At 52.1% G+C, this 13,029-nt stretch overlaps 8 protein-coding genes across 8 annotated transcripts; 5 read left to right on the top strand and 3 right to left on the bottom strand.

Annotated features, from left to right (window-relative positions):
• Positions 1 to 1,336: 1,336 nt before the first annotated feature.
• On the top strand, positions 1,337 to 1,777 carry NUU61_002721 (YjgH family protein; the record flags this gene model as incomplete). The annotated part of the gene is made up of 1 exon (XM_056653303.1): positions 1,337 to 1,777. One exon carries the CDS (start codon positions 1,337 to 1,339, stop codon positions 1,775 to 1,777), a length of 441 nt encoding a protein of 146 aa, XP_056514370.1.
• A 737-nt stretch (positions 1,778 to 2,514) lies between these two features.
• Positions 2,515 to 3,635, top strand: NUU61_002720 (D-isomer specific 2-hydroxyacid dehydrogenase family protein; the record flags this gene model as incomplete). Its single annotated transcript, XM_056653302.1, has 2 exons — positions 2,515 to 3,028; positions 3,115 to 3,635. 2 exons carry the CDS (start codon positions 2,515 to 2,517, stop codon positions 3,633 to 3,635), a joined length of 1,035 nt encoding a protein of 344 aa, XP_056514369.1.
• Positions 3,636 to 3,728: 93 nt separating this feature from the next.
• NUU61_002719 (pyrroline-5-carboxylate reductase family protein) lies at positions 3,729 to 4,649 on the bottom strand (the record flags this gene model as incomplete). The annotated part of the gene is made up of 1 exon (XM_056653301.1): positions 3,729 to 4,649. The coding sequence occupies one exon, from the start codon at positions 4,647 to 4,649 to the stop codon at positions 3,729 to 3,731; it is 921 nt and encodes a 306-aa protein (XP_056514368.1).
• Positions 4,650 to 5,819: 1,170 nt separating this feature from the next.
• Positions 5,820 to 6,557, bottom strand: NUU61_002718 (uncharacterized protein; the record flags this gene model as incomplete). The annotated part of the gene is made up of 2 exons (XM_056653300.1): positions 5,820 to 6,149; positions 6,189 to 6,557. 2 exons carry the CDS (start codon positions 6,555 to 6,557, stop codon positions 5,820 to 5,822), a joined length of 699 nt encoding a protein of 232 aa, XP_056514367.1.
• A 263-nt stretch (positions 6,558 to 6,820) lies between these two features.
• Positions 6,821 to 7,621, top strand: NUU61_002717 (uncharacterized protein; the record flags this gene model as incomplete). Its single annotated transcript, XM_056653299.1, has 1 exon — positions 6,821 to 7,621. One exon carries the CDS (start codon positions 6,821 to 6,823, stop codon positions 7,619 to 7,621), a length of 801 nt encoding a protein of 266 aa, XP_056514366.1.
• Positions 7,622 to 7,978: 357 nt separating this feature from the next.
• NUU61_002716 (Saf4/Yju2 family protein) lies at positions 7,979 to 9,293 on the top strand (the record flags this gene model as incomplete). The annotated part of the gene is made up of 3 exons (XM_056653298.1): positions 7,979 to 7,991; positions 8,060 to 8,069; positions 8,132 to 9,293. The coding sequence occupies 3 exons, from the start codon at positions 7,979 to 7,981 to the stop codon at positions 9,291 to 9,293; spliced, it is 1,185 nt and encodes a 394-aa protein (XP_056514365.1).
• Positions 9,294 to 9,593: 300 nt separating this feature from the next.
• Positions 9,594 to 11,167, bottom strand: NUU61_002715 (serine/threonine-protein phosphatase 2A activator; the record flags this gene model as incomplete). The annotated part of the gene is made up of 3 exons (XM_056653297.1): positions 9,594 to 10,064; positions 10,124 to 10,475; positions 10,536 to 11,167. 3 exons carry the CDS (start codon positions 11,165 to 11,167, stop codon positions 9,594 to 9,596), a joined length of 1,455 nt encoding a protein of 484 aa, XP_056514364.1.
• Positions 11,168 to 11,340: 173 nt separating this feature from the next.
• NUU61_002714 (uncharacterized protein) lies at positions 11,341 to 12,985 on the top strand (the record flags this gene model as incomplete). Its single annotated transcript, XM_056653296.1, has 2 exons — positions 11,341 to 12,814; positions 12,888 to 12,985. The coding sequence occupies 2 exons, from the start codon at positions 11,341 to 11,343 to the stop codon at positions 12,983 to 12,985; spliced, it is 1,572 nt and encodes a 523-aa protein (XP_056514363.1).
• Between the last annotated feature and the right edge of the window lie 44 nt (positions 12,986 to 13,029).

Genomic DNA, 13,029 nt, shown 5'->3' with positions numbered 1-13,029 from the left:
TTACTTTGACTTGGAATCCTCATCTTTAGTAGGTTTCTTTGGAGAGCAGTACCACTGGAGTCAATAGAAACCGTGGTCAATCACAGAGAACCAGGCTTCCAGTGTTGCCATCCACTTCAAGCCCTTCGAACGCTTCTTTGATTTCAATCGAATCCGTGGCTACCATCAACTTAGTTCACACACGGTCATCAATCTTGAGCAACATCAGCGACGAGCTCTTTGCAGATGACAGACTTGTACAGAACCTTCGAAATTGGTTGAAAACCGTGGATCCCAAAGCCTATCGTCGAGAGCTCCCCTGGGAGCCAAATGTGCAAGCTACCTATAACGAGTAAAAGACACGAGCTGATAACAACGGCATAGCTCATCAAGCCTTTGTGAGATACAGGCACCAAAACCTCAACAACGACACGGTTGAAATCCACCTGGAGCTTGCTAGATTGGCAGTTGTATAGGGGTGAGGCTGCAGGGAGGTATGTAGATATGAGTTTCTCTATATTAACTTCTCTCTAACTTTCTCTTTACTTTGCTGTTGGTCAGTTCTTATTTACTATTACTGACATTGCTGTCTAGTACTGCTGAAGGTCGACTTTCTCTTATCAGAACCTACCGGAATGCTTATAGCTCCACCGCATCGATCAAGAACCATATCGATGAAGGGTGAACGCAATCAAAAGTGGCAAGGCTGCTTTAGGTGATTCAAGACAACACTACAACAGTATGTCTTTCACTACATGACCCAGACTCTCCGCAAGAAGAACGGTGATTTGCTAATATACTAAGAGTAGAAATCTGGGAGACACATGCACGCACTGTCAATTCAGAGGTCTTTTCCTAGGTGCCGGATCAGACTCTTCAAGATGGAAAACAGATTGGCTAGCCTCGGGATCAGCCTCAAGGCACCTGCTCTTTTTGTAATGTTGGATTTCGGAAAATACCCCTCAGAGGACGTGTGAATACTATTCAGTTGAAAATTGCATTTGAATCGCACTTGAAAGAAGTTTCTTAGCACACTGGCGCTCTATATACATACGGCGCTATCGATTTAGGAAGTGGTACGAAAGTAGCTGCCTTATAATGGTATCATTTTACAAAACAAATGCCAGAAGGAGAAGAGTGTTTAAAAAGAGACATATGAACACAATTAAAAAAAAAACACAAAAGAAAAGAAAGCATTTGGTCTAGAAACAGAATAGGATAAATACTGTTATGGAGATCCTGGCTGGTGAGTCACAAAATATCACGAGGGGCTTGCCTTTAATATGTTCACCGGTCGACTTTCTGCATTCCAAACATATGATCGCTAGTGCTCTTTTTCCTCAGGATCCTCCCCGTCATGTCCAAGACATTCTATTCCACTTCCTCTCCGTACGAAGAGTCCATTGGCTACTATCGCGCCGTTCGTCACCACAACCAGATCTTCGTCTCTGGGACTACAGCCGTCGATCCATCTTCATCAACAAAAGCACCCCAGATCCTCTTCCCGGGCGATGCAAAGCAACAAACCCGAGTGGCGCTTGAGGAATGCATCAAGGCCGTTCAAGCCCTAGGTGGCAAAGGAGCCCAGAGTATCGCTCGGGTCAGGATGTTCGTCAGTCACCATGAGCATTGTGCTGCTGTTGGAGAGGGATTCAAGGACATACTAGGGAAGCAGAACCAAGGCGAAAATGACCTTGTCGGCGCGGCGGCTACCATGATTGTGGTACAAGATGGGTTCATCAACAAAGAAATGTTGGTCGAGCTGGAGGTGGATGCTATCGCTGATGAGTCTAGCTAGAATGTATGGCATTCAATCTTCGAATGAACTACCTTGTCTTTGCCTCCATTTAGTGCGCATCTTCATGATGTGGGTCCGAATGCTGAGCACGTAAGATCCACACCTCCATCGATCTCGCATGTGGATCTTCAGCTTGCATTTCATACATGGCACTATCCCCAGCCAAGTATTGATCCGTCATCCAAGTTGTGACGTGTGTCCTCTACCGAAGAGCACCACTTAAGTGCGACTTGGTGAAAAGCAGCGATATCTGCATTTTTCAGACAGGATGTGGATCACGAAATGTATAGCCGAGCACGGTTGATTATTGCGACTATATCTCTGGATAGGAGCTCATGCTCGCATGCTACATGCATGGCAAATCTCGGATTTAATGTCTAGAATACAACTCTGAGCGACAATCCGAGGACCGCTCAGCGTACTTTGCTTCTGTATAGTTCTGGCAGCATCGTTGAATTCCTGAAGGCATTGGTAGAATATAAAGCAAGTCATACCAAGATACAAATCCCAATAGTAGCCCCATTTTCAGCATGTTTCAGTTAGTCTCTGAATCAAAGATATAGAGAGGGTACGACATCCCCACTATACTCCATCGCATATTGGCCGCCTACCATCAACAGGCCCCCACCGCGGCTGGCGTCGGCGCACCCAATCTCACCAGACACGACCACCCACCAGCGCCCTTTTGTCGCTCCCACCAATTCAATCTCGTCCACCAAAAAGAAAAGAAAAAAAAAATGCACCACAAAATCGTCGCCCTGGACGCCTGGCACGTCCCGATCCCCGCAGACTTAGTCCAATTGCTGAATGGCGACACATACGAATTAAAAAGCCACCACACGCGGCCGACATCGACGAAAGATATCCAAGCCAGCGTCAAAGATGCCACCATCATCGCAATCACCGTGTCCCCACTGGACGCAGAAACCTTGTCACCGGAGTGTACGCCCAACCTGCGCCTGGTGCTCGCCGTGGCGTCGGGGACAGACCCCATTGACAAGCAAAAATGCAAAGAGCGAGGCATCCGCGTACTGAACTCGCCGAATGCGAACTCGGATAGCGTGGCCGAGCATGTGCTGGCGTTGTATTTTGCGTCGCGGCGCCGATTGCTGCGAGTGCATAATTCTGTCCTTGGGTCCGATGAGTGGCCCAAGCGGGGGACGCTGACCCATTTGATGAATTCTGTCGATGGGCAGTTGCCGTTGACGTGTAGGGATGAGGTTGTTGGGGTTGTTGGGAATGGTGCTGTTGGTAAGATTGACCTTATTCTCTTTGACTCCAGTTATAAAGATATCTCTGTTCTTGCTAATATTATATTGTCGTTTCTCTGCCGGCAGGCCAACGGGTTGCTGCGCTGTGCCGCGGTCTTGGGATGACCGTCATGATTTCCTCTCGAAAGGGCGCAACAGATGCCAGCAATGCGGATGGCAGAGTCTCATTTACTGAGGTTCTTGCTCGGTCTACCGTCCTGGTTCTATGCGTCCCGCGAAACCCAGACACCGTAGGCCTGCTCTCCACTGCTGAATTTGCTGCCATGTCACCCAAGACGATTCTCATCAATGTCTCTCGAGGAGGCATTGTGGACGAAATCGCCCTCCTTCAGGCTCTGAGAGAAGGGAAACTCTCGGGGGCCGCTACTGATGTGTTCTTGCGCGAGCCCTCCGGTGCAGGACAGCATTGGCAGGAAGGGGACAGTCCTCTTCTGAAACTCGATGCAGCCGAAGCAGACGATTTGAATCTAGTGGTGACACCGCATGTGGCGTGGTACACAACCTCAACTATCAACGGGTACCTGCGCGCCTTCAAGCAAAATATCGAGCACTGGTGTGAAGGGAAGGAAACAAATATAGTTGTATAAAGGGACCGCTCTGCGCCCGCATTTTTTTATTTTATATTAGACAAGAAATAAAGCAAAGAGGAAAGATTCTATAATTTCGTTTTGTGGCCTTGTTCATGACTTTCCAAGGGTGTTGCCGAGCTCCGCGGCTCGGGCTGTTGCCGCCTGCACGGCCTTGTTCACGGTTTCTTGAAAGCCGAGCGACTCGAATGTTTGAAGAGCGGCATGCGTGGTTCCGTTGGGGCTGGTCACGTTCTTGCGCAGCTGACCCGGGCTATCGGACGATTCAACCAGCATCCGGCCAGCACCCTGGCAGGTTTGTGTCGCCAATCGAGTGGCCTGCTCGGCGGGCAATCCCAAAGCAGTGGCGCTGGCGACCAGATGCTCGACCATGGCGAAGAAGTATGCGGGACCAGATCCTGGAAGGGTTTTGGTTAGTGATCTCTTCATAGCCGAGACCATAAAACTCGAGGCCGCAAACTCACCAGACAACCCTGTAACAACATCCAGCAGATCTTCTTTGTCAACCCACTCAGTCGCCTTGCTAACACTGCTAAGCAGCGCATTAACAAGCTCCTTGTCCTCGGCCGTAACATCCTCGCCCGCAAACACACCCGACGCGCCCTCGCCAACGAGCGCAGGTGTATTCGGCATAACACGAACAATATGCGCGGACCGGCCATCACCCGTCCGCAGCCACTCCTTCAAGCTTCCAAGAGTAATACCCGCCGCAATGCTAACAACAACGGGCAACGTCGCGCGCTGCGACCACGCCGCGCCGAGCTCCTCACAAACGCCCTTGGTGACCTGCGGCTTGACGGCGAGAATCACCAGATCGGCATTGCCGCCCGCCTCGATATTCGACGTGGTGGTGCGCACGCCGAGCGCGGCCATCTTCTCGCGGTTAACGTCCCACGGCTCCGACACGTAGATGTTCTGTTTGTTGACGCCGCGGCTGGCGAGGCCGCCGATGATCGCCGAGGCCATGTTGCCGCCGCCAATGAAGGCGAGCTTGCTATCTTGAAGGGCGGGCATTGTGTCGACGAGAGTGATTCAATTGTTAGAGAGAAGCTCGAGGGGAGGGAGAGGGGATCGCGGGCTGAAATAAAAAAGAAGTTCCCACCCCGCGTTGATGGGAGGCGGGGCAGCCCCGAGCTCGGAGACCGGGCCGGTCACTCTTCCGGGTGGGCTATCGCCGGTCTACTTTCATTGCTAGTTTTATACTGTTCGAGATAAAAGAATAAAAACATTGCAAAACGTGGAGGCCACTGGAGGCCATTGTCTCTGTATGTGCTTCTAGCAAAGAAATGCGTTGAAACCCCATTATTCCATGAGGGTTTTGCTCGGCATGGCACGCCAATGTAGTAGGGATAAAGAGAACCCGAAAATACATACAATGTAAAGATTCTTGACCGTAGCTGGGTGAGAGTAGGACTTTTTATACAGAATATAGAGTTGAACATTCAACCCAGCTCCTCGTTGCGCCGCTCAAGTTACCGTGCCCCGATAGACCAACATCCCTTCATCGAAGCAGAAAGCTGGTGATCGGGCCCATAAATATCAAAAATGGCACTGGAGAGGGTACCTATGTAGCCGAGTATCCGTGGCTCTGTCATGATTTTCTTGCACCATGTTCAAGGAGTAATCGAACAGCCGCATGATGTGCAATGCTCTCTGCACAGTACAGCGGAGTTAAGCCATATTTATCTTCAAGGTCGGCATCAGCATAGCCCTCTTCCAGTAAGACCCTGGCAGGTGCTCTGCTACAGTTGAGAAATCAGAAATCGGCTGCAGCAATGTCGAGTCAAAGACCCGATCACGGTTCGCGCCTTCGGGCTTTCAGAGAGGGTCGTGTCTGCAGAAGAAGTAGGCAACGAGAATAGCTCCATCTTGAACATAAAGGAGCAAGTCGTCAATCATGTTTGCCAGCAAAACAAATTTCCCAGACCTGAGCTTGCCAGTATAGATGAGTGTGCAGGACTGGCGGGTCTGAGTCTTCCATTCCACGTACCCAGGGCATTTGCGAAAGATATCTGCATTTCCAGCTTTTCAGATTTGTTTCCACGTCGCCGTGTAGTTATAAGCGGAGCAGAAGTCTAGCACGCGCTGCTTAGTCTGAATCTGCTGAGCATATGAAGTGGATTTGACAAACTTTGTTGAAACTGGCCGGAATCGGGACTTGGCGTCGGATTCGTTTGCAATTCTTTATGCTATCAGGAAGCTGACTTCATCGTTGATCGTGTTTGCCCAGGTGTCAAGCTCTGTCTGGTAGGATTTCGGGTCGGAGTCACTGAGGGTAGACCCGACTTTGCCCAATGTGGACTTTTGGGTAAACTTCAACATGTCATGACACAGGCGGACGACCACTATGAAGTATTCACATAAGGACGACTGCAGATCGCGGGATCGAGGATACAGCAAGGCCAGTTTCTCGTGGCGAGGGGCATGACGACCCACGGCCATGAGCAGCGTCGACAGTTTCTCCAGGTAAGAGAAGAATTTCGTAGCCAAGAGCAGCGAGAGTCGCACGATGGCCTACACGCCGCATGCCAGGAGATTCTGTGAGCCTCCAACAATGATATTCCCCAAGACAGCGAACTGCTGGGCGGCCTGTAGTAGGTTTGTGACCCGGGGTCCCAAACACCGGCTCCCTTTTCTGGTCATACGGTCGATCTCAGCCGTCAGCTGCATGACATCTTGAATACCAGGAAGGGATTCCAGTGCCTTGGATCTGTCAGCACCGAAGCCCGCCTTTTGCCTAGAGGACAGGTCTGCTTTAAAGTGCGAGACGACCTGCGCCAGTCGCACTTCAGGTTTCAGGCGTGACGCCGTCGCTACCGCTTGGGTCATCCTGTCGGGCCCAGATGACGCGCCGTCTGGAATGCGTGGGGTGGGGAAACGGCATCCCCGCAAAAGCTTTGGGTCGACTTTCGGTCGAACCATGCCGGCCCCCGGTCGGTACAATCGGACCTCCCAATCCCGAGTTGCGAGTTGCGAGGCTTGGAAGGACCATGCAGATCGGCTGATATTATAAATCAATGGATCACAACGCAAATAAAACCATGTTAGGGACTAAGATGGTCGGTGATAAGGGTTCCGTGAATGAGGCTATCTCCGACGACCCGAACTATATAAACCTTAACATAACCGCAGGAGACATGGACTACACTCCCACCAGAACATTGAATGCAAAGAAATTGATCACAATGGCCACCCAATCCAAATACCTCTCGAAGCTCGCCGACAAGCGGGTTCTGATTTTGGGAGGAACCTCAGGGATAGGATACGCCGTCGCCGAAGGTGCTTTGGAGCATGGCGCTCACGTCACCATCTCCGGCTCCAATGCCGCCAAACTCGACAAGACCGTAACTCGACTGCGCGAGGCATATCCGTCGCAGACAGCAAAGCAAAGCATCACAACCCACGTCTGCGATCTCTCCGACACTGCCAACCTCGACGCTAATCTGAAAGCGCTGTTCGAGAAGGCCACCGCGGGCGGCACAACCAAGCTCAACCACATTGTCACTACCGCCGGCGACGCCTTGCAAATCCAGCCGCTGTCCGAGATGACGCCAGAAGGTATCTACGCAGCTGGTACCGTGCGAATTGTGGCCCCGATGATGGTGGCCAAGTACATCCCACAATATGTGGAACAATCGCCCGCCAGCTCTTTCACCTTGACGAACGGTGCGCGCGGCCACAAGCCTGCGCCCGGCTGGGCCGTGATCTCTGCGTGGGCCACGGCAGGGGAAGGCCTGGTCCGCGGATTGGGACTGGATCTGAAGCCCGTGCGGGTCAATATCGTATCTCCTGGTGCGGTGGAAACTGAGCTATTCTCGCACTTCGGCAGTGAAGCCGAACAGATTCGGGAGCATTTCCGCAAGAATTCAACGACCGGCACTATTGGTCGCCCAGAGGATCTGGCAGAGAGCTATCTCTACCTCATGAAAACCGAGTTTGCCACGGGTAGTGTTGTTGATGTGAATGGAGGCACGTACTTGGTTTAGGAGCTGACATGAGGGGGATGGGTTGAAGCTATTATATATATCTATCCATGTCCAATCAATGTACCAACCAGATTATATGCCACAATGGAGAAGGCCTTGCCAGGTTTTTGGACAGTCGATGAGCTGGACGTGATCAGCTTGACTATTTTTGCGTGTTTCGCTCCTACCCGGCCCTGGAGGGATAGAGTGCTGAGTAATCTGTCTTACATCCGCTATCTCCGTCCCGCCACAAATTCGACGATTCAATGACACTTGACTTCTGCACTGCACTGTGTCAAGCCTTACGGCCCGCAACAACCCTGCGTCTTCATTTCCTACGCTGCTCTTAGCCAAGGGGCAATATTCCAGTGATTCAAGATGCAGGGGTTCAGTAAGTGCTCCCCTATTTCGCTCGAGAGCACTCCCTGGTAACAAGAGGCTAACATTCTGACTTGACAGATATGGGACGGTTAGTCACAACAAAACGCTTCAACTCCGTACATGCCATCCAGATACTGACACATTGTGCAGCTATGTCCCCCCGGACCAAGAAGGCCTGACGTCGGCCAACAAGCTCGCCGGCAAGCACGCGCTCGGAGCGCGGGCCCGCCACCTCCATACAACCGGCGCGCTGATCGTCCGGTTCGAGATGCCATTCGCCGTGTGGTGCACAACATGCAAGCCACACGAGACGCTGATCGGGCAGGGCGTGCGGTTCAACGCCGAGAAAAAGAAAGTCGGGAACTACTATTCCACCCCCGTATACAGCTTCCGCATGAAGCACACCGCGTGTGGCGGGTGGATTGAGATCCGAACGGACCCGCAAAACACGGCGTATGTGGTTTTCGAGGGCGGGAGGAAACGAGATACCGGGGAGACGAAGGAGTTGCAGCCGGGGGAGATTGCCATCCGACCCTATGGCATGGGAGAGCAAGGCCCCGCCGAAAAGGACGCGTTTTCTAAGCTCGAGGGCAAGGTCGTTGATAAGCGTCGTGCGGAGACGGAAACCACTCGGATTTTGGAATTGCAGAAACGCCAGAATCGGGACTGGGACGACCCCTACGAGAAGTCCAGGCGTTTGCGGCGCGCGTTTCGTACTGAGAGAAAAGGTCTCGAGAAGGCGGATGCCAACCGTGAGGCCTTGAAGGACAAAATGAGCCTAGGGATTGATTTGGTCGATGAGACTGAGGAGGATCGCCAGCGAGCTGGGCTGGTTGATTTCGGGGATGATCAGACTGCCGCGGGAGAGCAGGCTGCGCGGACTACTCGCGTTCGGCCCATGTTTGAGCAACGGACTCAGACAGCTATCCCCGATTCCCGATCACGCGACAAGCACAAAAGCTCTTCCCGGGTACATCGCACAGAGGGTTTGATCGCACGGCGCAAAGCCAGCCTTCGCCATGAGCTGGCTGGGAATACTCGCGCGGCAGTTGACCCTTTCCTGGCGGATGTGGCCGATGAGCAAAATGCATGGCAGCCGGAGATAAAAAGGAGGAAGACAGATTCTCCTCTGATCACTGGCTCTGCTAGGGATCTCAAGAATCTCACTGCCAACACCACTGCTACCGATTCATCGACAGGAAATACCTCCGTATTGAATTCACCAGACGTGGGACTGGCCGATGGTACTAAAGGGTCGTCGACTGCGGCAACACCAACAGCACTGGTGGACTATACTTCTGATACCGATTGACTGCACGCTTCCATACTTTTTCTACGTTTATGTTGATATTTTATGATACCCGCATTGGCAACTGCTGATTCCTCTCTGGAGGTGACATCCACCGAGCTGTCCCCAGGTTGGTCTCGCATTTTGAATATACTATATACCATACACAAGAACAAGAACAAGACCAGCTTTCTCATTTAGACTTCCGCTCATCCGTCATTTTATGGGGCCGAACACAACAAATTGCTCGGTCAAGCAGTTTTGACATGGTGATAATAACAACTTACATTTTTCAAGTACCTAAGACATGATCAGTTTGGTCATTTATCCTGGTTTCGTCCACGGCGCATTGGTGTGCAAATCACCAGTCGATCCAGCCGGGGCTGTCGCTGATGCCCGAGGAGCTTTGGTAGAACCCAGGGGCCCGGGCTGTGGCCTTGAAATCCCTGTGGGTGTCCTTGCTGGACCACCTAAGGTAGATGTCGGAGGGCCTTCTCGTCTAGTGGCAGCCCAGGGGGCGGCAGTTGGTCCCATCGGAGGAGCTGCTCGTGTCTCGGGTCCTGCACTTGTCCAGGGAGCTTTGGTTCCAGCACCGGGCACAGGCCGTGGGGTAGCTGATGCGGGACCGGATTCTGGGGCAACAGGCCGCGCCTGTGGGCCGGATTTTGTATGGGCGGTTGCCGGAGGACGTATGGCGCTGGGATCCTGCTCCCAGCTGAAAAGTGACCCGAATGGGAAGTGCTGCACAACAGGGAACTTGGACAGAACCTCTGCATTGTACATTTTAAGCATTCCCTGGTAGTATCCAAAATCAGCCCTGTACATTTATCACTCTTGCTCGATCAATCACCAACTTTATTGATTTTCCCCCATCCGGCTCGAATGCCCGAGATATCATACAGCATGGGACTGTGCTCCCAAAAGGGCCCCTTTTTCACATCATTGATAAATCCGATGGCTGAGAAGTAGAGGTTCGTTTCCCTCTCTCGTTCCACGATGTTGGCTTTGACGACTCCGCCCGGGTCAGGTGCATCGGGTAATGAGCCCTCTTCTGGGGTAAGGTCGGTGTCGTTGATCGCCGGGGAAAACTGCGCAGAACCGAAGATGTATGGGACAAAGGAGTGATCATCGAGTCCCCAGACTCCGTGTGAGCCTGCAGGCTCGAGAGTGTACGTTTTGATTAGAGATCTCACGAGGTTCAAATACCTAGATAGCGGCGTCAGAAATAATTAGCAACAAGGAGGGAGGGGGTTCCAATATACATACGGTTGGATTACCCCGAGCACGATAGCTCTCTCCTCGACACCAGGCTCGCTCTTTGAAAACCCATTTAGTTTCCAGAGAGCACCCAGAAAAGCCAAAAAGCTCAGTTCATGTCCTGTCCCATAATCCAACCTTTGTGCACTGCCCCAACTGCCGAGGAAATATGCCTTCAGTTCCGCCTCCGCTGTGAGACCCTCTGCATCTGCTGTCCGCGCTTGCAAAACTTCAGTCGAGAGGGTCTCTTTCAGCAGATCAGACACCCGATCCTCCACAATCTCATACCATCGACGAAAACTGATATTTCCGAACCGTCGTGGACCGGTGTCGGGCGGGGCTTCCTTCATCATATCCTCAAGTTTCGCAAGCAGCTGTTGCAGCTGGCGGACCGGTGTAGAAAACTGCACCGCATCGGTATTCAAGGGCCAGGTTTGTGTAGATCCATCGGGGAGTTTTGTAGGAAACATCGATCGATTTAGTTGTAATAAAAAGGTCATAATATCGGTATAAGCTCGTGAAGTCAAGAAGGCGGACACATCGTGCGATTCGTTGATCTTCTTGCTAGGTTCGACGAAGCGATGCCCGACAGGCAAGTCCATTGTAGGTAGAATCCGAACTGTATTGCTTTGTGTGGTCATTCTGGCAAGGTATACTGGAGAAAAGAAAAGCAAGGTGAGGCAGGCCAGAGGGCGGCTGCAAAGCGACGCGGGACGCGGTGGGGCCGACCTTAGCTCCTCCAAACCTCCTAAGTGACGCAACGAGATCGACCACTTCTCTTGCTTCACTTTTCCTTGACTGTTCAATTGCAAAAATGGCCCGCAAGCGAAAGACTCTTCAATCTACCTCGCACGCCGTCGATCTCCTCAATGACCTGAACAGACCTGGCGTGCAGAAAAGGAGACATACTACCCACGACACGACCGTGAACACTACGCCAGACCCGCCAGCAAAACGCTCCCTGAGGCCCCGGCCGAGTGATCTTAAGCCTCTCAGTGCCAGCTCGCCACACACGGTCAACAATCAATTAACGCGGCAGCAGAACGAGTCCGACGGGGAAAGCGACGCGCAGTCTTCCGGTGATGAACCACACGAGGAGTCAGAGGACTCAGAGGAACCAGATGAGGGGGAACAGGAAGAATCAGGACAATCAGGTGTCTCAGAGGAGGAACCCTTAGCAACCCATAATGATGACAATGATGACAATGGACAAGGGGAATCCCACGAGGAGGTAGACAACGACAGGGCCAAAAATTCAGAGGATTCGTCGCCATTGAATCTCTTCTCGGACGGAGCCTCGCAATCCTTACCTCACGGTTCGCCCGATTCTCAGAGGCAGCACGCTCCCGCCATCGGCCAAGTGGAAGTTGTCATTTCAAACTCAACTCGGGACTACCAGAAGGATAGTGGAAATACACAGAACCCGGTGGACAACGATACGAGGCACTCGCAGCTGTCTTCGCCGACTCCCAGTCGTAACCAATGGCCCAGCGCAAACCACAGTCTAGAACCCCATGTCCCAGAGGCACCGCAGACCCAACTATCTCCAACTAACCCCGAAGGGCCAGATAACTCCATTCACGCATGGTTCCTGGAGGCCATCTCCGGCTCTCAGCAAGAGAGCAACTGGAAAGAGCTCCCTGAAAAATCAAAGACGTTGCGACGGCGCGTTCGAAAACGGATGAAGAGGCACTTTCAAGGTTGCACCATAATAATCAAGGAATGGCGGAGACTCTACAAGAACCTGGCCGATCTATTACCCTCGGAGTCGCGGCGAATAGGCAGTATGCTACCCGATTTTGTCAGCCTCGGCGAAGCAATCTACACTGAATCCCGCCGTATTTTCGAATATGCGGCCGAGGTGGCCGATGATGAGAATGGTTCGGACTTGATCAATCAATATGAGGCCTATGTCATCACAAAAATCATTACTGTGGTCATGGTCGCCTTCAAAGCCTTCAAATTGTTGGGACAACCGGGAAAGCGTCATTTACGGGTAGCTCTGGACATGCTCTTGAAATGCTGCGATCGAGTCCTTGATCTACAGAAGTCAAAATGTCTTATTCGGTATCAGGGCTGTCCCAATACCCTGGCTACATCTCGGTCCCTTCGGCTACCTCTGAGACGCATCATGGCGGCCCTAGACGCTGGCGAGTTGGACGACCCACGCGAACAGGATGTCAAGGCGGAATCTCTCATAGAACGCCTTCCAAGTACTTTGCCGACACAACCAAGGTGGACACAAAGCGAGGAACATGCACTCATTGCTGGGCTAAGGGAGTTTCGAGGTGAGCGCTTTCTTGTTCTTATGGGGCACACCACGCCTACTTTCCTAAGCCCCAGCATTGACGGTTCATGTAGGGTCTAACCGATGGGTCAAAATCAAGCGTTACTATGGTCTTCGACTAACGCGGTGGACTCTGTCAGATCTCCAGCACAAAGCAGAGGAATTCCGATAAGAGCAAGAGAGGTTTTTGTTTTACTGATGGGCGTGGAACTGGCG

Source organism: Penicillium alfredii, assembly GCF_028826965.1.
Source record: "Penicillium alfredii strain IBT 34128 chromosome Unknown utg000004l_segment0_segment0, whole genome shotgun sequence".
NCBI classification, from domain to species: Eukaryota; Fungi; Ascomycota; class Eurotiomycetes; order Eurotiales; family Aspergillaceae; genus Penicillium; species Penicillium alfredii.
The sequence above is the reverse complement of the archived record's forward strand: the minus strand, read 5'-3'. Positions and strand labels throughout refer to the sequence as shown.